This window comes from Vipera berus (genome assembly GCF_964194415.1).
Source record: "Vipera berus genome assembly, chromosome: 6".
Taxonomy (NCBI): domain Eukaryota; kingdom Metazoa; phylum Chordata; class Lepidosauria; order Squamata; family Viperidae; genus Vipera; species Vipera berus.
The window spans coordinates 79,341,608-79,363,823 of NC_138208.1; the positions used below are offsets into that span (position 1 = coordinate 79,341,608).

Here is a 22,216-nt window from a genome sequence, read left to right on the forward strand (position 1 = left end):
CAATCAACACCCATATGAGCAGAAATTAAACATCAGTACTAGACCAATAATCAATAAACAATACTTCAGTCAAGGAACCAGCAATGCAGACAAACAAGCTAACAGTAAACAACAGCCCAATCAAGGAACCAAGACCACTCTCACCAATATTGACAAGGCAAGTCAACAATATATAAAAATAACAGCAAATCCCATTCCTTTCTGGCAGTGGTGATATTACCTTGTTTTGGTATAACATACTTCCCCCACTATTGTTTCCTTCACCAAGTATTTGATGGGAGACTGCTCCCAATCAAGTATTTGCAAGGAGCTTTCGATGGCTCTTGGGGGATTTAATCTTCTGTGAATTCATCAACCCTTTTTTAAAGCAACCCAAGTTAGTAGCTACCTCCATGACTATGACAATTACCTCTTGCACTCTCCTAAGGCCACCTTGGGCAGCTCATGCAGTGAGTTTAGCCTGGATACAGTCTTTGTGGGTAGTTCATCAGCTTGAAGATTTCTTTTAAATGGACCTTCCTTTTGCTAATACTGGGGTTGTTGCCATTCAGCCCACGGGTGAGTAGCTTTCTGTAGTTGTACAAGTTTTGCTAGAGAGTAACACCCTATTGATAGCCAGCTGGATCTAGTGGTTAAGGCATTAGGATAGAAACCAGGAGATTGTGATTTCCAGTCCTGCCTTAGACACTAAGCCAGACGGGTGATCTTGGGCCAGCCACTCTCTCTCAGTCCTAGAAAGGAGCCTAGGACAAACCATTTCAGAAATCTTGCCAAGAAAACTGCAGGGATTTGCCCGGGCAGTCTGCAGGAGTCAACACTGAATCAAAGATGCACGTACGCAGTGCCCCATTAGGCTCTAACATTGATCAGGATATCCAGAGACTGGAATTGAACAACATGTAGATGAATACACATCACACACTCTTGATTGACCCCAGCATGTCATGTGAACTACGTGTGTTTTAATCTTGTGCATAAACTGCAGTCATGTCCTTGGAACAACTGCTATTCAGTGCCAGTATCTTTGAAAGAGGAATAGTCCATGTGTGTCATTGGAGGCTTTAAGTGTGTGGAAACAAGTGCAAGGGATCATATTTTCATAGACTACTAATCTAATTTGGGCAGGGCCCGAAGGTGATAACATGACGCATAAATCATAACAACCCCAACTCAATCACCATTCAGTTTGGCAATCACAGCAGAAGTAAAATGCCTTCTCAATGAGTCCTCTAGTTGCAAAGTTACCAAGAAGCACATGGGTAGCAATCACCCCATGGATAAGAGAGCCAGCTAAATAATCGAAACCAGCAATATATCAAACCACTTTCTGTATGCTAGACTAGCCCATGTAACTACATGCAAAGCAGGCGAGACTGGAGGATATATAACCTCTGCCTGTCCATGAACATTTTGTTCCTCAAATTCCTGTGTTAAGGTTACCTTAGCACCATCATAGAATGCCTGAAACTCCAAAACCAAGCTGGAGAATTTCAACGGGGGTGGCACTGCTTGCCGTCAAGAAATGCTTCAAAACAGAGAAGCCTTATTGTCTCTACAAAACTGATTTGTATTTAATTTGTGCAAGCGGGAAATTAGAAACACTCTTGGGGGAATAAGTACTGGTCTACATACTTATTTAGAAACTTAATTTGCCACACATTCCCTTAACTGTTCCATGCAGCCTACAAAATGCAGCCATACAGATATAAAAGCTATATTAAAGCATAGCATTAAAAACACAACAGATAAAGCAATGGCATTAAAGTTCTGAATCTAAAAATATACCTCTAAACTGTTAACAAGAAAGACATTGCCAAGATCACCTTAAGGAAACAGCAGTGTATGCAGCTTGATTGGGACCATGAAAAACTGGGTATCTCCCAAGGACAATGGCAGATGGAGTCAAGATATGAGTTAGTGGAGGTGCAAAAACCTGTTGTAACTCTCATACTGATGGGTTTATGAGGCATCCAAACTTAGCAAGCACCAAAATTCCTCAAAACAGTTTGGTTTATAAACTGGCAACTGATTCCATCTGTCATTCTATGCAACTTTTATTACTCATCAGCTGCTTGGCTGATCTCAAAAGGTCTAAGTGGCTAAGTACAAAATCCCAAGGTATAGCTAGACCAGGAAATGAAAAAAAAAAGGATAAGTGAAAACCACTTCCGTATTGTTGCTAGGAAAACTATGGATGTGTCTATGTAGTCCCCAAGATTTGAGCTTTACTCAAATGACTGTTTGTGAACCCCACCTATATGGACTCAAGCTGATCACTGATGGCAAATCCTCCATGGTGGGACCCATAGAAAATGCTTCATTAAGGTAAGCATATAGAGTGGACTGGGAGATTGTTTCGATGCGAGACCTCCAAGGAGGATCTACTCAGGTTGCTACATCCTGGTTTTGTTCTCATTTTGCTAGTTCTCTACCCTAGCCTGCCTGCCATCACTATAATAAACTCACAGTGCAAAATAAAATAAAACTTGTAGAAACACAGAAAGGCTGAGAAAAAGCTCATTCAACAGATCGTATCAATCGCAGAACCACTGCTTGGCGAAAAGAGGCAGGCAGGATTGGGATTAACTAAATCTCAGAGGGGATGATGTTCCAGAGGTTAGGACCAGCAACAGAGAAGACATTATTCCTGTATCTTTCTGGGTAACTGCTAAAGCAACAGGACCCAAAGCATGCCATTAGATCTTACTGGATGGGCAGATCTAATTAGAGATCCATGAAGGGCTTTATAGGTAAGAAATTGTATTTAGAAGTGCATTGATAACCAGCTCAATTCACGGAGAATAAGCGCTATGTGGGCATTCTGGGATACAACCATAATTACTTACAGTGCTGTGTTCTGGACCAGACAAAGCTTCCATGTCGTGAACAAGGGCAGCACCATGTAGAGGCCTTAATGGTAATCCATACAGGAAGTGACTAAGCTGTGAGTGACCGTGAGCAAATTTTCCCAATAAGGAGTGGGCACAATATATGCATAGGTTGAAGCTGTGTGAAGACCCTTTGAGCCATATTGCCAGAGGCTCTTTAAAACCAGGAGTGAACAAGTTTTTTAATGCAAATAAAACACAAAGCACATTATGGCTTAAAAGCAAAGTGTGAACCTTGGCACAGAACGTATAAAAAGATCGTAACAACTTTTCAACACTATGGCTGAGATTCTCACCATAATGTGAAAGCCAAGATAGGTAAGAACTGTGGCAAATATCTGCCTTTATCTGTGATTAACAGGCAGTAGACCAAACTTTATAGGAGCTTATCTAGCCATGTCTTTAGAGAGCACTAAACTTGTTTTCCCCGCTATAACAGCATCAACTCACAATCTGCCTGACCATACTGTATAGCTTCACTTAACTCCATCTGCTTTTGCTGAATTTGTGAATGTTCATACTGGATTCTTTCCATGGTTCAAAAGAAATTCATGTTTGAAATGTAGGATTTTCTACTCCCAGGTTTTTGCATAATTAGTACTCATCCACTTATAGAAAACTAGCTGTCCAAGCAGATTTCCCCAGGACTGTTTTGAAACATAAATGCAACATAGATGTGTTGTCCATGCTGCATTCCTTTGGAATGAACACAACACTAAAAAACATATCCTTAGCAGGTGCACAGATAGATGCTGAAACAAAGGAAAGAGACAAAAGAATTGAGGCAACACAAAAATTATTTTCTGTGCATCTGGTTTGGTATATTTTTGGAACAGTAAAACTGCATACACTTCACAGTATTGTGAAAAACACCCATAAGAGAGTCTCAGCTTTTCAGATAGAAGAAAAAAAATGACAAATCAATTAAATGTATGAGAAATTCGGTATCTTTGCCAAAATCTACTCAAGCCCTATCAAAGTCGTTGCTCTTTATTTGGAGAGTATGGTTGAATAATGAGGAAAAGGGAGAAGAGACAGAACAATTGAGGCTTTGTGGAATAAAGAGAACAGCTAGCACTTTCAAAGAGCTGTGAAAAAAATCATGGAAAAAATATAACACAATTATGGAGTGAATCTTATATTGGGAATCCATCAGTAATAGGTCATATGCCAACATGAGGCCCGCCACAGGTTAGGCACCAGGGTACAAAGCTTGCTTTGAACTACAAAGTTCATTATAGTTTCTTCATTGCATTGTATATAAACTGGATATTGTCAGCATTCTCACAGACATGGAAGTGGGGACACAATTGTGTCCATTTCACGGTTTTCTCCAAAATGAGCATTTTGTTCCTTGCATCAGCTAACCTGATTTCTTCCAGATGAGATATGGGAATATATAACTGGCTTTTCTTATTTCAGATTTGTCTTGAAAGGGAGGCAATCTCTCGGGTCCAGTCTGTTGATACTGGCACCAGATGGGGAATCTGATGCTCCATTTAATGATAAAGCTGGTTCTTCATTGAAGAGTTTAGCATTCTCACATTCATGGAGTAGTTCCCACAATTCTTATTTGCCAGGACCAGTGTTGAGAATTGTGGGAGCTAACATCTTCACAAGTTGGGAAACACTTGAATAATTCTTTCTTCGACATGGGAAAAGTCTCAGAATGGTGTAAAATTAACCCCATAAGAGTCAAACCCTTAAATATTATGTATTTTGTTTTTAATTTATTCAGTAAAAAAATTATATGGCTTCCCAGCCGCCCTGTTTAGGGTGACTCGCTCACTTCTTAATCAGGAGGTGAGGGGGGATCCCTTACAGGGTCGTGCCGAGGAGTTTGGTCAGCATCTGTCGGATAAAATCGCTCGGATTCGGACCGGTTTGGACTCCAGCTGGGCAGAGTCTGACGATCAGGACACGGGCGGTCTTGTCAATGTTATCTGGGAGGAGTTTGATTCTGTGACCCCTGATGAAGTGGACAGGATTATGGGGAGGCTGAGCTCCACCACATGTTTATTGGACCCGTGCCCTTCCTGGCTGGTTTATGCAGCTAGGGAGAGGACACGAGGCTGGTTCCAGGCGGTGATATCTGCTTCTTTGAGTGAGGGTAATTTCCCCACCGTCTTGAAGGAGGCGGTGGTGAGACCCCTCCTCAAGAAGCCTGCCTTGGACCCAGCTGTGTTGAACAACTTTCGTCCAGTCTCCAACCTTCGCTTTCTTGCGAAGGTTGTTGAGAGTGTGGTGGCGCATCAGCTTCCTCTGGTCCTGGATGAAGCGGATTATCTGGATCCGTACCAATCGGGTTTCAGGCCCGGGTACAGCACGGAGACGGCATTGGTCGCTCTGGTGAATGATCTCTGGAGGGCTCGGGATAGGGGATGTTCCTCTGTCCTAGTCCTATTAGACCTCTCAGCGGCTTTCGATACCATCGACCATGGTATCCTGCTGCGGCGTCTCAGGGGATTGGGAGTGGGAGGCACAGTTCTTCGGTGGTTCTCCTCCTATCTCCTGGGACGTTCGCAGTCGGTGTTGGCAGGGGGGCAGAGATCGGCCCCTAGGTCTCTCGTTTGTGGAGTTCCTCAGGGGTCGGTTCTCTCGCCTCTCCTGTTCAACATCTACATGAAACCGCTGGGTGAGATCATTCGTGGTTTTGGAGTTGGGTATCATCAATATGCTGATGATACCCAACTTTTTATTTCTACCCCAAACCACCCCAGTGATGCCCTCGCTGTGATGTCCCGTTGCCTGGAGGCGGTTCGGGTCTGGATGGGGAGGAACAGACTTCAACTCAACCCGGACAAGACTGAGTGGCTGTACATTCCGGCATCCCGGGACATTCAAAATGTTCCATCTCTTTCTATGGGGGGTGAGCTGTTACCCCCCGTGGATAGGGCTCGCAACTTGGGAGTCCTCCTAGATTCACGACTTACTTTGGAAGATCATGTAGCAGCTGTGACTAGGGGGGCTTTCGCCCAGGTTCGCCTGGTGCGCCAGTTGCGGCCCTATCTGGACCGGGATGCCCTTTGTACGGTCACTCATGCGCTCGTGACCTCTCGCCTTGACTACTGTAATGCTCTCTACATGGGGCTTCCCTTGAAGACCACTCGGAGGCTCCAACTGGTACAGAATGCGGCCGCGAGAGTTGTCTTGGGAGTTTCCCGGTACTCCCATGTTACACCTTTGCTCCGCGAGCTACATTGGTTACCAGTTGTCTTCCGGGTGAGGTTCAAGGTCTTAGTGATGGTTTTTAAGTCCCTACATGGCATGGGTCCGGAATACCTCGGGGACCACCTGCTGCCGGCGTCAACTCCCCTCCGCCCTGTGCGTTCCCACAGAGAGGGCCTCCTCAGGGTGCCTCCAGTCAGAGAATGCCGGCTGGTGGCCCCCAGGGGGAGGGCCTTCTCTGTGGGCGCCCCGGCTTTGTGGAATCAACTGCCGGTGGAGCTCCGGATGGCACCGGATCTCCGCTCCTTCCGACGCGGGTTAAAGACCCACCTGTTTGAACAAGCTGGCCTGGCCTGATGGGGAGTTAATTTGGGTTTTAAATATTTGTATATTTTATAGTTTTATCTTGGGCATTAATTTAATTCTATTTTAACTTTTGTAGTTTTGTATTTTTATTATATGCCCTGTTCACCGCCCTGAGTCCCTCGGGAGAAGGGCGGTATAAAAATTTAATAAAACTAAACTAAACTAAAACTAAACTCATGATGATTCTGGGTGGCTTATACTATCCATATACAAAACCCAATAAACTCCCATCTCCCTAGTGGCAACAATCAAACAAACCACTGGAGGCGCTTCATATCACCCTGAGACCACCAGGCCTTGTGGCAAAACCATATCTTCAGGGTTTTTCGAAAGAGTATCAATGTGAGGGGCCAATATTTCCACAGGGATGATGTTCCACAGGGAGGGAGCCACCACAGAGAAGGCCCTTCTTCTTGGTCCCACTAGATTGACTTCCTTAGGAGGGGGGACCCATAACATACCCTGCCTCTCCACTCAGGTGAGTTGGGTAGATGTAGCTGGGAAAAGATGAACCTTCAAATAATCTGGTGCAAGTACTTAGTTGAATCTTGATGGAAATGTATAATGTACCAGCATAACTGGAGGATCACATCTAAATAATTAGAAGTACACCAACATTTTCTGAATTGAAGCAGGTTGCTCTGACTTACTGGAATTGCTCCAATGTGGATATGACAAGGTTGTCTGCAAAATTGGGGAGATACGAAGAATCAAGACTGCCATTGTAACTGTGCAATTTTATATGTGTGTTAATATCATATGCAAAGGGGCAAGGACTTGGGGAGTCAAGATCACTATTTTTAAAAGACATTTTTATTTATTAAGAATTTTTTATGATAAAAGACAGCTAAAGAAATCTAAATCTAAAGAAATAGCAAAAAAGGAGGGAAAGAAGAAAAGAGTAAGGAAGAAAGAAAACTGCAATATATACAAAAGAAACCAAAACAAAATTCAAGACATACATAAGTGACTTCTGACCCTCTTTCAATAAGATATTTACAAGCTGATTACCCCTTCAATCCCTTATTTTGTCCATGTCTTTTTCAATCTCATCACCACCTCAACGTCTTTTCTTCTGCAAGGGCTGGTTCTAATGAATATGGAGGTGTGTTGGGTTTGAAACTGCTCCATTTTCAGCTTAAAATAAAGACTATTTGAAGCTCAGTTCAGAACGATACAGAATGAGTTGACCTCATCACTAAGGCAAGGTTAATCCAGCTCAAACGTAAAATAACTGTTTTGAGTTTGAAACAGGGCACTGAGTTCAAGAATTGGAGTGTCAAGTGTTTCCCAAGTCCTCTCAAAAGCCTCTAGCACAGTGTTTCTCCAACTTGGCAATGCTAAGATGTGGGGCCTTCAGCTCTCAAATTTCCCCAGCCAGCATGCTATCTGGGGAATTCTGGGAGTTTATTTTATTTTATTTTATTTATTTATTTATTTATTTAAATTTATTTATTAATTAAAATTTATTTATTTAAATAAAGTTGCTAAGTATAACCTCAGGATCCAAAAGGATCTTGATAGACTTGAACAATGGGCCCAACAAAATGAAATTTAATGTGGAGAAAAGCAAGGTTTTACACTTAGGCAGGAAAAACCAAAGGTACAAGTACAGATTAGGCAAAACCTGGCTCAAAATGAGTAACTGGGAGACGGACCTTGAATTCCTAGTGGACGATCATTTAAATACGAGCCAGCAGTAATACAATTCTTGGTTGTATAAACAGAGGCATAGAGTCAAAATCACGTGAAGGATTAGTACTGCTTTATAAATCCTTAGTAAGACCACACCTGTAATACGGCATCCAGTTTTGGTTACCACATTACAAAAAAGATGTTGAGACTTTGGAAAAAGGGGAGAGAAGAGCAACTAAGATGATTAAAGGCCTGGAGATTAAAACATGAACGGTTGCAGAAACTACAGTAGGTATGGCTAGTCTAGGGATGCGGTGGCTCAGTGGGTTAGGATGCTGAGCTTGTTGATCAGAAGATCGGCAGTTTGGCGGGTTGAATCCCGAGTGCCGCGTAACAGAGTGAGCACCTGTTACTCGTCCCAGCTTCTGCCAACCTAGCAGTTCGAAAGCACGTAAAAATGCAAGTAGAAAAATAGGGACCACTACGGTGAAAAGGTAACAGCGTTCCGTGCGCCTTTGGCGTCTAGTCATGCTGGCCACATGACCACGGAGATGTCCTCGAACAAGCGCTGGCTCTTCGGCTTTGAAACGGAGATGAGCACCGGCCCCTAGAGTCGGAAACGACTAGCACGCATGTGCAGGGGAACCTTTACCTATACCTAGTCTAGAGAAAAGAAGGACTAGGGGTGTCATGAAAGCAGTCTTCCAGTATTTGAGGGGCTGCCACAAAGAAGAGGGGGTCAACTTATTTTCCAAAGCACCAGAGGGCAGGACAAGAAACAATGGATGGAAACTAATCAAGGAGAGAATCAATCTGCAATTAAGGAGAAAATTTCTAACAGTGAGGACAATTAACCAGTAAACCACTTGCCTTTAGAAGTTGTGGGCTTGCCTTCATCACTGGAGGTTTTAAGAAGAGACTGAGCTGCCACTTGTCTGAAATGTTATAAGGTCTTCTGCTTGAGCAGAGGGTTGGACTAGAAGACCTCTAAGATCCCTTCCATCTCTACGCTATTCTAAGTTAGAGAAACACTGATTTCTAGCAGATACAGAGCTGGCACATTAGAGGGAAAATTAAAAAAAGAATCTTCTGAACTGAGAAGTGGGAAGATTCTGTACGAAGTAGAAAGCAGTTTTCAAACTCTTGCGAAGCGGTAGAGCTACCTTGAGACGATTCCATCACTCTCAACTGATTTTTTTTTAAAAAAAACCTGTTCTTTGGAGCACAAAGGAAAAGCTTGCATCCTCTTTCTCATAACAGACAATGCAAACCACTTCACGTACATCAGTTTATTGCAGACTTTGAGGAGTCATTAAAAAAAGGCACCATGAAAATCAATACATCTCATCTAGGTTGGTCAAAGAACACATTTTTTTCTTATTTTCCCTTGATGTGCCATGTGACAGAAGAGAACGTTTTGCACAGAAAAAAATATATATCTACTCGTGTGTTTACTGGAATGTTTTGGCTATATTTTTTTTTAAAAAAAGATTTAAATTGGAAATCAAGATGTAATTTTGTAGCATTTTTTAAAACGTTTATAAACACCTTCCCCCTTTTTTTCCCTTTCCTTTTCGCGTGGTGAAGTGAAAGATTTTTTTTAAATGAAAAAAATGCAATACTATTAAGAAATAATACTGTGAACTACCATATGGATATCAAAATAAGATCTAAATGCCCCTGCTTTTTTAAAATTTGTGCTATTGTTTATTGTATTAGTGTTTTCATTGATTCGTACTTATCCCTCCCCCCCAAAGGAAAACAGACAAATAATTGAAATGCAGAATAAATTACATTGCTATGTACACTTCCATTAAGAAATCATGATGTGATGCCGTTAGAAGAGTTTAATCTGTGCTTGTAAGATTAGCGTGGTCATTGAGCATATAATTAAAAAATATATCATTCATCTGGGAACTTCTAAATAAATGTGGAAATCTTAAGTGCTCGGTGGATGAGGAAAGCCGCGGTCCATAATTATGGCAAACCGTATGGATGGCATGAATAAAAGGAATGTTGTGACATAATAAAATCCTTTGAGGTCCTCTCGATTTCAATGGCGGAAATGTAGGTATCGATTTCACTTTTCTGTTGAAATCAATGGGGCCTGGACAAGGGAATCAACGCTGGCTGGGTCATGCCTTTTTTGGACTTTGTTAGACTGCAGATTTCAACACATTTCGTCAGATGCCTCAGTCTGAGGACAACTCAAAATATTGCAATGTGACTTTGCTAGGCTGTGGGAAAAAAGATGAGCAAAGCATGACATTCTCTCCGGAGGACTGGTTAAAGAATTCCTCCAGGGAATATTCTTCTCTCTATATATATTTTTTTCCTGTCAAGGGAGAGGCAAAACAGCAATTGCGTTTTTCCTCTTGGCTCCCAACTGCATGCTCCCTTAATGTCATGATATCCTAGCTACATAAATAGAGACAATCCCCCGACATTTCCCACTCATGGCTTCCTAAAACAAAGCATGATGGAACAATGCCAAGAACAATGGGTTCCCCCCCCCCCTTGACAATAACCACAAAACATTTGCAGGCGAGTCTATTAGTGACCACTGCTCTCATCGAAAGATTCGACTCCTGAATCGGTGGCAGCTGCGTTGAGTTTCTCTTTCCGTCTTTTCATGATCTCTTGCAGTTCTGAACTTCCGCTGGAATTCTGCAGGTATAGACAAATAGATAGATAGATAGATAGATAGATAGATAGATAGATAGATAGATAGATAGATAGATAGATAGATAGATATTGCAGAAAGATGCTTTTCTGAGTCAAATCCAGTATACAATATAAAACCTGGAAATCCCAAAGGTGCTTTTCCAAAAGGCAACCGGACGTTCTTGGGGTTTTTTTTTCCTTCGAAAATGTTTTGCTTCTCATCCAAGAAGCTTCTTCAGTTGAACTGGAAAAGCTTCTTGGATGGGAAGCAAAACACGTTTGAAGAAAAAAAACAAGAACATCCAGTTGCCTTTTGGAAAAGCACCTTTGGGACAACCATGACCTGGACGATTGAGAATCTCCACAGACACAAAACCTGGAAAGTTAATTTTACTCAACCTCTCAAGCAAAAAATATGATAGTCACATGTATGACTCAATGGGCTGATTGGGATGCAACACTAAACCATAGTTTACTATTATGACATAGGCTAAAAATCAACATCTGTCGACTGTGGGCTTGCTGTCTCCAAAGCACCCCCAGACCACCTCATGTTTTCAGCCTTTGAAGGGGATGGTTCAGTATAAAAAAAGAGTTGCCTTAATATCTGCAAAAGATGGAGGTAGCTTTAAAATCCCCAAGACTTCTAAAAGTGAGTGCTCTCTTGGGGTAACACGAGTGTCTCTCCAAGACTTAACTCACCTACTTTTACCCCTCCCCTGAAAAAACTGAAAGGAAAATCTTGGCCCCATCAGTAACACTAGTACTTTATCTAGAACAGGGCTTTTCAACCTTTTCACCCGTTGTACCACATTTAGGATATGGCAACATCCGAGTACCACCAGTCGCCTAGCAAGGTGTCAAAAACTTGATGACCAAAAAAAAAAAGGAAAAAAGTGATGAAGGATAGGTAGTCCCCAACTTACAACAGTTCACTTAGTGACTGTTCGAGGTTACAATGGCACTGAAAAAAGTGCCCCCCCAAGCCACAGCCGAGCAAGACACCTGCCTGCCCACCTGGCGATGCTCTTCCTCCTCTCCAAGATTTTCATTGTTATGACCATTTCTGTTGAGGATTGGCAGCGGGGGTGGGGTGGGGATATGTTTGGTTTTTATTCCCCCCATCTGCTGGGTGGTTGCAGCAGGTTTGGGTCACTTCACATGACCCTGGGACACTGTGACCGTCATAAATATGAATCGGTTGCCAAGCATCTGAATGTAAATCACAAGACCCTGGAGATGCTGCAACATTCCAGCTGATCGGAGCTTTTTCTGGGCTCAGCAGAAGCACCAGGATCAGTGCCGACTCCAGCTGGAGCCTGGCACTGATCCTGGCACTTCCGCTGAGCCCCGACAGCCCTGCAGCTCCAGCCATCTCTCGCTCAGGCTTGTGCGGTGCTGCTACCGGTTCAGCTCATTCCCCTCCCCCGCTACCACTTTTCTAGGATGGTCGCGTACCACCTGCCAGGTGCCAATGTACCACAGGTGGTACCCGTACCACTGGTTGAAAAGCCCTGATCTAGAGAGCCTTTAAAGGCCAACAAAAATGATGGGTCTCCTGATGCAATAGCTTCTTGCTCCTGGTCTTAGGCAGGCAAATTCCCTCCTTTGTTTATTTATTAAAATTATATGCTGTCCATCTCTCTGTCAAGAGTGAACTTTCCTCCAGGAACACTTCTTTGCATGGGGTGACCACGTCCTGTAGCTACAGCATGGTAGATGAACAACTTGTTCAGGACGTACCTCTAGTGTCGCCTTCTGAACAGTAATTTGGCTGTAGACTCGAGCGCCTTCTGGACACACAGATTTAAGTTCATCTTTGTTGAGGGAAAACAGTTGTGCACCAGTCAAAACTCCAAGGCTGTTCACGGTCCTGAATGAGTAATAATAATGTATGAGCAATGCCCCTTTTACATCTGAGAGAACAGATGCTAATTAGTCAACAGAAGCAGGCAAAGGAAGGACACTGTGACCTTTCAGTTGCTATTGAGCTATAATTCCTTATTTCATGGCTTAACTAACCACGCTAATTGGGAATGATAAAAATTGGAATCCAACAGCATCTAGACCTCAGGTGAAACTCATCTCATATCTAAGAGGTTCCTCAGGGTGTGTGTGTAAGCGCACTAATGTGTCTATCATCCCCGTCACATTTTAGTTTTTTTCATTTTGTTTGTTCAAATTTGTAATTTTTGTTTGACGAAGAAATAAATTAAAAACCCCTAAATAAATGGAATGTCAAGCACTGGGGAGATCATCAATTTCAGGCAGTTCAAATTCAAATGAGTATAAAGATTTATTTCAAACTTAATCTCTCAACAAGAATCTGAACTACTAACTGTCAAGGGAAATGAGCAGGAGATAAGAGAGGACATTCAAAGTGGGCTGGACTTAGATCTCTTGTGGGCGTGCAGGGACTCATGATTGATGATGTACTTGACCCCTCCCTCAGGCTCAGCCTGGTCTTCTCCTACATGGCAATAACTTCCCAATCATATTGGGAAACATTGTAATTACACATTCATGTAACTCAACACGAAATCATTTTCACATTATACCGCTCAGGTCCAAAGTCATTTGTCTAAGCATACATACAGCTGTTTGAAGCTGTGGTTAATTCAAAACAGCTGGTTATGCCTTTGGACTTACACTGAGTTGAATCCTTTGGCCTGTAGCCAAACTTTAATGTCTTCTGGAGAAGATTCGTAGTTGATGTTGACTATGGGGGCACTGGAGCGTGGCACTTGGAACTTCTTTTGGGCAGCACTCCGACCGATGGTGAGGCGGTGAATGAGTTCATCTTGAACTTCCTCCATTTGAGATTTCCTTCCTGGGAAGGGGCAAAGCAAGAGAACTGGAAGACATTGGCAGTTTAAGTCAATGATTCACATTCAACACTCCATGACAGACAGCGTCAGATCAATCCAAAGGAAAAGAATCATCTACAGCAGTGATTCTCAACCTGTGGTCCATGGGCCACTGGGGAGTTCAATGACGTCACGGGGGGGTCCATGAAGGTTTGAAGAAATTTTATGATTTAAATTTTGAGTTTTCTTCTATAGAGCTATTCGGGGAAAAACATATCCTCCCCATAATTGATAGGTATCCTGGTCGTTCGGAAAGTATTTATCTCCAGTGGCTGCTTAAGGATAAGTAGGCAGTGATCACAGTGTAGATGGCTAGATTCTGCGCATCAGCATTGGAGATTCACCAGAAACACAAATAAACATTTTAGATCTTTTTAATAATCTTTTATAATTAATTTTATTATGTGTTTTTGTCCAGCATTGGACTATATTCAATGTATTTTTATTGCCAGGTCAATGTGATTCAGTTTTTCTGAGGCTAGCTAGTTCTTTGTCGTACTGTCTGTAGAACTAGGCAGACCTTGGTCACCCATTGATTGCATCCTTGGTTGTAATATATTGCTATGTCTTCTTGTGTTGGTTGTTTAGTTTTGTTTTGTTTGAATGTTTAATTTATGTGTTGGCCTTTGGCTGTAATAATAAATTGATTGATTGATTGAAATCTTGAGTTAAGTCTTGGGGGTCTGTAGTGCATGGTCACAAAAGGTATTTAAAGGGGGTCTGTGGTGAAGAAAAGGTTGAGGACCATTCACCTACAGGCTTTCTCTGGATCCGAGTACCTATTGATCATAAGTGAGCACAAGGAAAGAGATGTGCCCCCCTCTAGAGATCTATATTCCCATTTTGCAAGATCTGTCTACCATGAACAAGTTCTGCCAAGCTTTATCATGCTTGGTTTTTGAATCTCAAGTCTTTCCTGTATTGTTTTCACATCTGTCTGTGGTTTGTTTTTAACTAAAAATCAGATATTAGCATGTACAGTTATCTTGGAACACATGCCTTCTATTCCATGCCTTATTCCATGCACTGCTCCGAGTACCGTATGAACATTTCTTTTCAATCATCTTCTCTTATTATATGCTGCCTTTCTGCACACTCTTCTCTAATAGGTCCATCTTTGTATGTACCTTTCTCTATATTTTTGTACACATGGATTTGTGTTGTTAAGTTAGGCTTTGCCTGCATAGTTGGGATCTGCTATATGCTTAAGTTCAAAAATGAGAATTGGATATGTTTACATTGAAACTAGAATCAAACTATTTTCTCCTCTTCTCTGTGCCAGGACCTGTGCCCCGGCCGTGTCTGCCTACTGAATATGGAATAAGAACAATTCTGATTTTCAAAGTTTCTTGCATTTTGAAACCATGGACTAGGAGAAGGATCACAAAGTTCTGGAGTCATGCAAATACCACAAATAGGAATAACAGTTTAGGGATATTTTTTTAAAAAAAATGTTTCCACTCACTGACAAACTAAATCTTTCTGCCTTCCTTCTGTTGCTAAAAAGTAATCATGTACCTAGCAAAGATCATAATGTTTTCTCCCAGTTATTATAAGGATTAGGAAGCTGGCTTTTAAACTAAGCAGACAGCCTCTGAATGTCACTTTTAAAAAAAGCAATTTTGGGGGGATGACATTCAACTATAGAAGGAGGGAGGGAGGGAGAAAGGAAGGAAAGAGGGAGGGAGGGGGAAGGAGAGGGAGGGAGGAAGGAAGGAGGGAGGGGGAGGGAGGGAGGAAGGAAGGAGAGAAGAAGGGAGGGAGGTAGGGAGGAAGGAGAGAGGGAGGAAGAGGGATAGAGGGGGAAGGAGGGAGGGAGGGAGAGGGAAGGAGGAAGAAAGGAGAGAGGGAGGGAGAGGAAGGGAAGGAAGGAGAGAGAGAGGGAGGGAGAAAGGGAGGAGAGAGAGGGAATGGGAGGGAAGGAGAGAGGAAGGGAGGGAGGGAGGGAGGGAGGAGATTACTTGTTTGAAAGACAAGGAATTTCCTTCCTTTCTGTCCGACCTCTCTCTCTGTCATCAGTGGAACGACCTGCCTCCAGAGGTTGTGGCTGCTCCAACAATGGAGGTTTTTAAGAAGAGATTAGATAACCATTTGTTTGAAATGGTTTAAGATTTCCTGCTTGAGCAGGGGGTTGGACTAGAAGGCCTCCACGGTGCCTTCCAATTCTGTCATTCAGTTATTCTGAAAGAAACAAAGATGCACCTGGAGAGAGAAACTCACGGTCAACAGGTGGCAGTTTTTGCCTCTGGGCATCTCGGCCACCATCACTTGATGTGCTGCTCTGGCGGCTGATGGCCCCTGGGACCTTTGGCACTGGAACGGGGACAGGAGCCGGGACGCAAGGAGGGAGAGGGACCGGAAGCGGCATCTGGGGTGGTGAAGGAGCAGCAGGCGTGGGATCTGGTTGCTTTGGAGAAAACTCCGTCCTTTGTTTCTGTACAAAAGAAGGGAAGATTCATTTACCAAAGTGGGGGTGGAGGGAATTAATTCAAAATCTTTTGGGGAAAAAATCTGCATTTTTTTCAAGCATAGGTTTGCTGTTTCAACCATCCAAAACTACTCCCCTCCAGAGGAACACAATAAGGTGCACACTCATTTCTACAAATTTCAAGGGAAGGCAAAGAAATGAAATCATGAAGCCCAAGCTGCTCTATCCACAGTTTCCTAAACACCCCCCCCTTTTTTAAGAAAAAAGGAAAGAATAGACAATTTAAAAGGTCCTTACAAACAAACCAGGCTATAACTCCAAGCACATAACAGTATCAAATTTCTTTGTCATGAATAGAGAATAATTATGTAAGTGTTTGGCAATTTCATATGTTCACTTCCATTTAGGACTCAAAGACTGGAATTGGAAAATTGCCATAAAGAAAGTGGAGTATAGATATAGTGAAATGTAAAATAGCTGGGTAGGATAAAAAGGTATGGAGAAGTGGAGTGAATAGTGTGGAAATCTTGGTGGTCTCTGAGCATGGTTTTTTTAGCAGACATTTCATTGCCTAAATAGGTAACTTTATTAGCACTAGAAGGAAGTGGGGTTTGTCCTCTATTTATATTCAATGGTTTGCCCTGTCAGTATTGGTGGGGGTGTTCTTGGTGGTTGCTTGATTAGGCTGTTGTTTACTAAGTCAGTAGTTCCTTGACTGGGGTGTTATTCACTGCTTGGCATTATCTGGTTGTTGATTGCTAGTCAGGAGGTGTTGTGGTCTCTTAACCTTTTGATTATCTCTTTTGAATGGTGTGTAGATGTTGTTTATCTCTATGTGTCTGTTGATGGCTGCTTTGTCTGAGTGCCAGGCTTCTAGGAATATCTCTAGCAATTTTGGACTTAGCTTAGCTTGGTCTAGGATGCTCAGAGATAAAGAATATTTAAACCCCACTCCTTTCCAGCATTGATGATGTTACCTAGTTGAGTAATGAATCTGCAAGAAAACAACCTAGCTCCGAGAACACTAAGGACCCCACATCCCAGAGCTACAAATACTCTCTTCTATTGATAGAGTGAATAGTTTTAGCGGAATGGGACAATTTGCCCCAGCCAACTCACCACAGCCAACTCGCTACAGGACATCTGTTTAATTATTTAAAATAAATAAAAAAAACATTTTAATTTTTGCCATTCACATTTCATCCTGCTACTCCTTTGGCACCCTTTCTTTAATGATTCTATTCCATCATTTCTTTGATATTAGTACAACTCTTATCCCGCAGCAAGATGTCCTGCATCAAGGTGGCCATGGCGAGTTGTTCCCGAAGTGAGTTGGCCATGGCAAATTGTCATAGATCCTAGTGTTGGTGTAAACTAGTTTTAGCTGTGATTCATTTTCTTTTACTCATGTCATGAATGGAACGGTTTTGGCTTATGACTTCTTATTTCTTTTATATCCTCTGCCTACCAATGCTTTCCCTGAAGTATAAGAATAGGATAGGTTTGATTGTAAGTTACAAGACATTGATTTGGGTGGAGACAGGAAAAAAATATCAAGAAGTCCAACACACTGAATTAACACTCTTCCCCAGGTCTTTTAAAAATCATTTATCATTTCAAGCAATCTGAATTACCTCAGAGAGTTCTCCTAGTAACTGCTGTGAGGGAAACAAAGTCAATCAATGCAAATTAGTCTTAACTTTAGAAAAGTTCTAAAAAGACTTCTAAACTTAGAACTGCTATCATAAATCAAACAACCTTTGGGCATGTTAAGTGATATTCATTAGCTCTTGATCACGGCGATTGCTTGATAATTTTTAAATAGTGGTATCTTTATTATTACCGGTGATCACCATGTGCCAGAAACAAAACGAAACTGATATTGTCTATATCACATTGGGCTAAGACACAAAAATAGAATGAAATGTGTTAATGGTATATTGAACTAAAACAGAATACAACACTATACACTGTATTTCTCTACTGCATCCTGAAGCAATAAAATGCCCTTGTACCAGCCAAGGAGTATTATGAGATGTTTACAAAAACTGTAAAGTGGGCCACTTGAAATCAAAACATATTCAGAACAGAAGCGTTGATTTTTAAAAGGGAATCAAGCAGTCCATGTGCAATTAGAAATGACATTCCCTCTTTTTTTAATCCAAGAAGAGAATGAGATAATAATAATAATAATAATAATAATAATAATAATAATAATAATAATAATAATAATAATAATAATAATAATAATAATAATAATAAGCAGGAAACCCTATACCCTTTCAGACAAATGGCTGTCCAGTCTCTGCTTAAAAACCTCCAGTGTTGGAGCATTCACTGCTTCTGGAGGCAGGTTGTTCCACTGATTAATTGTTCTAACAGTCAGGAATTTTCTCCTTAGTTATAGGTTACTTCTCTCTTTGGTTAGTTTTCATCTGTTGCTTCTTGTCCTGCCTTCAGGCGCTTTGGAGAATAGCTTGACTCCCTCATCTTTGGGGCAGCCCCTGAGATATTGGAACGCTGCTATCATGTCCCCCCTCGTCCTTCTCTTCGTTAAACTGGACATACCCAATTCCAGCAACCGTTCCTTATATGTTTTAGCCTCCAGTCCCCTGATCATCTTTGTTGCTCTTCTCTGTACTCTTTCTAGAGTCTCAACATCATTTTTTACATCATGGTGACCAAAACTGGATGCAGTATTCCTAAGTTATGGATGCATAACTTAGGAATTTCATGGATGTTCACCAATGATAACCAATCAGAAGAACCTGGTAGCACTGTTTCCTTCTGGCATATTTTTATTAAGAGGCACCAACATTTGTGAATTGAAATTTGCTTCCTCAGAAGCATGAATCTGGGGGTGGCAGAGACAAGATCTCAAATTTATTCTCTTGTGCCGTTTGTCACCACTGCCTCATGTACTCTGTCAAGGGCACAGTGTCCTAACTAATATGACAGAAGTGCCCTTCTCAAATCTCTTTTTACCACAAGGCTATTGCATCACACACAGTAAACTGTGGTTCTTGGTGGTGGTGGTGGGGGGGGGAGATAAATTGTAACACTCTGGATCCACCTTTCTTTGCAAGGGAATGATAGGAGTTGTAATCCATTAGCCAGAGAAAGTGCCAGTCTAATGAAAGCTGATTTGGAGGTATTCTTTTCCACAGAGTTGGCAATTCTTATTTACTATTACCTTTGTTTTTTTTAAAAATAAATAAATAGGGGGAAACTCAAGAGAAGCTACCGATTGGCCTAAAAGGATACTGTCTTAATCAATGTTTCTCAGCCTTGACAATTTTAAGATAGGTGCGGATTCAACTCCCAGAATTCCTTGCTGAGCCAACCCCATCTTAGAATTGATCTGTCTGTCTGTCTGTCTGTCTGTCTGTCTATCTATCTATCTATCTATCTATCTATCATCTATCTATCTATCTATCTATCAATCATCTAATTTATCCATCCATCCATCCATCCATTCCAGATAGGGCTGAAGGGACCTCTGAGGTCTTCTCCTCCAAGCTCCTGTTCCAAGGCAGGAGACCTTATATTATCCTGGTCAATTGGTTGCCAGTGATGGACAACCTGTGATCACTGTGATGGACATGGAGTACTGGATGGATGGAGTGATGGAGCACCTACCTATCTATTGTACTGTGCTTATATAGCCACCCATCTCACAATCAAATGTCTGTGGGTGGTGTACAACAAAGTTAAAAAATAATAATATCACTTTCTATTAAAAACTTCATTAAAAGTACAAAACTAAAACAGAATTAAAAAAAGAGATTGGGCTAAAGAGCAGGTGTTAATTACATGGCAGCCATCTCAATATTTCACCAATCCTTTGAGGTTCCAAACCTACTGACACAACTACTTCACTGGCAACGTCTTTATAACTACTGTGGCCAATGGAAATAAGCCTTGGGTATGCTTTCATGCTAACACATTTCCCAGGCAGCTGAGAAAGCGGAAATGAAGAGGGCATTTGGCAGTTCACGGGATTGTGGATGAAGTGTCCTGGCAGGAGATGTAGGTAAATGTGTGAAAGAGAAGACTGTGACCCACCAAGAGAGATTTATTGCAAGGTTCCAAAGAACATCAGACAATGTAGTGTGTCTTAGAGAAAGAAGACTCAACTTGGCATGCATTATTTGACTGGAAGCATTAATGGCCAATGGTATTTTGGAGAGGAAAGGAACAAGTGCTAATTACAATTGTAATTAAAGGAAGCCAGCATTTAAACGTTCTGAGATAGTTTGTTGAGCTATACACTGAGGGCAATCTATGGCCTGTATCATTTTAATGAGTCCTCTCTTATCCATTTCTTCTATTCTGATTCCACATTATTTCCCATTTATGGAAAAAAGTTTAAACAAAATCTGTACTTAGTTTTGTATTTTAAATTTCATTCTATTCATAGAAACCTTTTCTCTGAGAATACGCAACTGTAAATGTAATTTAAGCTGAGAAGTGAAAAATCCAAATGGTATCATTTAATATGTGTGATCTACACATTTCTCTGGGAAATGAAGATTGGGTCAGTTCCACAATTTCTCAACATCTCCTGGTGAAGGTAGATAAGATACAGAAAGGGGACAAGAAAAGTGAACAAGAATGTGGCCTTTCAGAAGCAAATTATTCATATGTAAACAATTTGTCTCCAGAGCTGCACCCATAAGCCTTGGATGTGAGCCTTGGATGTGGATCAAAAAAAAGTCAAAATGGCAGCCAGGACTCTGGAATTGAAGCCCTGGCCTTTCAACCTGGAGACATTAAGCTTTAATTGCGCAGACAAGGCTGTGATCTTGACTTAAATTTTGATTCCTTCTGCAGACATTCTGAGATGTGGTTTCCCTAACTCCATTGCATACAGTGAATTGCAATTTTTAATAAAACAAAAGAGAAACTAGTAGCTTAAGAAAGAAAAATCATGCAAACCAAGGTTTTAAGACTTGTTAACATTAAATCAAGTCAATTGTAGCTTTTTTTCTAGCTTTCTCTTACTATGTTTAGTACTGCATGACCTCAGGCAAGATGTTTAAATGCCAAGGGTGGCCGTCAGTTTGTACATTCCCAGCCTATAAGTTTCTAGATACTTTAGGGACCAACAGCTGACAAAATTGGCATACAGATAGTCCTTGACCTATGACCGGTTGCTTAGCAAATATTCAAACTTGTGCTCAACCAATGTTGCACCTAGTTATGACCCAGATTTGAAGCTCCAACGGTCAGCTTCCCCCATGGCCATGTGACTGAACCTTGGCCACTCAGCAGCACAGCTGCATTTATGACAGCTGTTTGCACTGCACCCTGGTCATGTCACTGCGTTTTATGATGGTTTTGCCAAAAACCAGCACAAACATCTAACATGCCCCCAGAGAACCATTGGTTTGCTTAATGACCTCGACAGCCACTTTATAACCACAGCAAAAAATGATCATAAGCATGACCAACCCATTTTATGACCATCGTGATTCATGACACTGATGGGCAGGCTCTATTATGGTCATAGGCTGGGGACTACCTATACTGCTTTAGAGATAAAGAGACTGACCAACTTTTTCTGTTGAGAGCCACATCCCTTCAAAGTAAATGGTTGAAGCCACTTCTTGCCTGTTGAAGCCACTAAATACAACTAACTCCAAAAGCAGGCTTGAAAACTCAATCTCTGAGAGTCACATTATGGTCCTTCTACTATGTTCCTTTGTCCTCTCAGGCAGGGAAGGAAATAGTAGCTTTTATCAAAGATCTGAACTGATCCCTTGCAGCTAGCCTTTGAAATTATGCTCTCTGAAATCCAGCACTGTAGCACACTAGCAGAATCCTCTTGGCTTAAACCAGGGTTCTTCCAACTTGGCCCTTTTATGACTTGTGGACTTCAACTCCCAGAATTCCTCAGCCAGCGTACCTGGCTGAAGGATTCTGGGAGTTGAAGTCCACAAGTCATAAAAGGGCCAAGTTTGAAAAACCCTGGTTTAAACCTTTGGTTGCACAGGTAGGGAAGGACTGACTGAAAATAGCTAAATCCTCCATTCCACAGGTTCAGGACCCCATCAGTCGCAGCTCCTAGTAAAGCCTCAGATTTCAGAGGTCTACGTTTGCAAAACTTTGCTTACAAACTATACAAAGGATCGGGAACCAGCCACGATAGCTTTCTTTTTGTCCGGCTCACATTAATTACACAGTGATGCAGCATGTCC

The 22,216-nt window shown here is 41.8% G+C and overlaps 1 protein-coding gene across 3 annotated transcripts in view; it reads right to left on the reverse strand.

The window, feature by feature from the left end:
- Positions 1–22,216, reverse strand: part of EPS8 (EGFR pathway substrate 8, signaling adaptor) — a 270,753-nt gene that overhangs the window by 99,992 nt on the left and 148,545 nt on the right. Inside the window, exons 18-21 of one of the 3 annotated variants that reach the window (XR_014026992.1) lie at positions 15,809–16,022; positions 13,371–13,551; positions 12,465–12,594; positions 8,716–10,724 (exon numbers count right to left, since the gene is read on the reverse strand). Coding sequence is in view for 2 of the 3 variants with exons in the window: in XM_081331801.1 (XP_081187927.1) it covers positions 10,611–10,724; positions 12,465–12,594; positions 13,371–13,551; positions 15,809–16,022 (639 nt within the window). In the remaining variant the exon portion in view is untranslated. Of the gene's footprint in view, positions 1–7,228; positions 10,725–12,464; positions 12,595–13,370; positions 13,552–15,808; positions 16,023–22,216 lie in introns of those variants that run through there. The other 2 variants (XM_081331801.1, XM_081331802.1) reach the window with 2 other exon arrangements.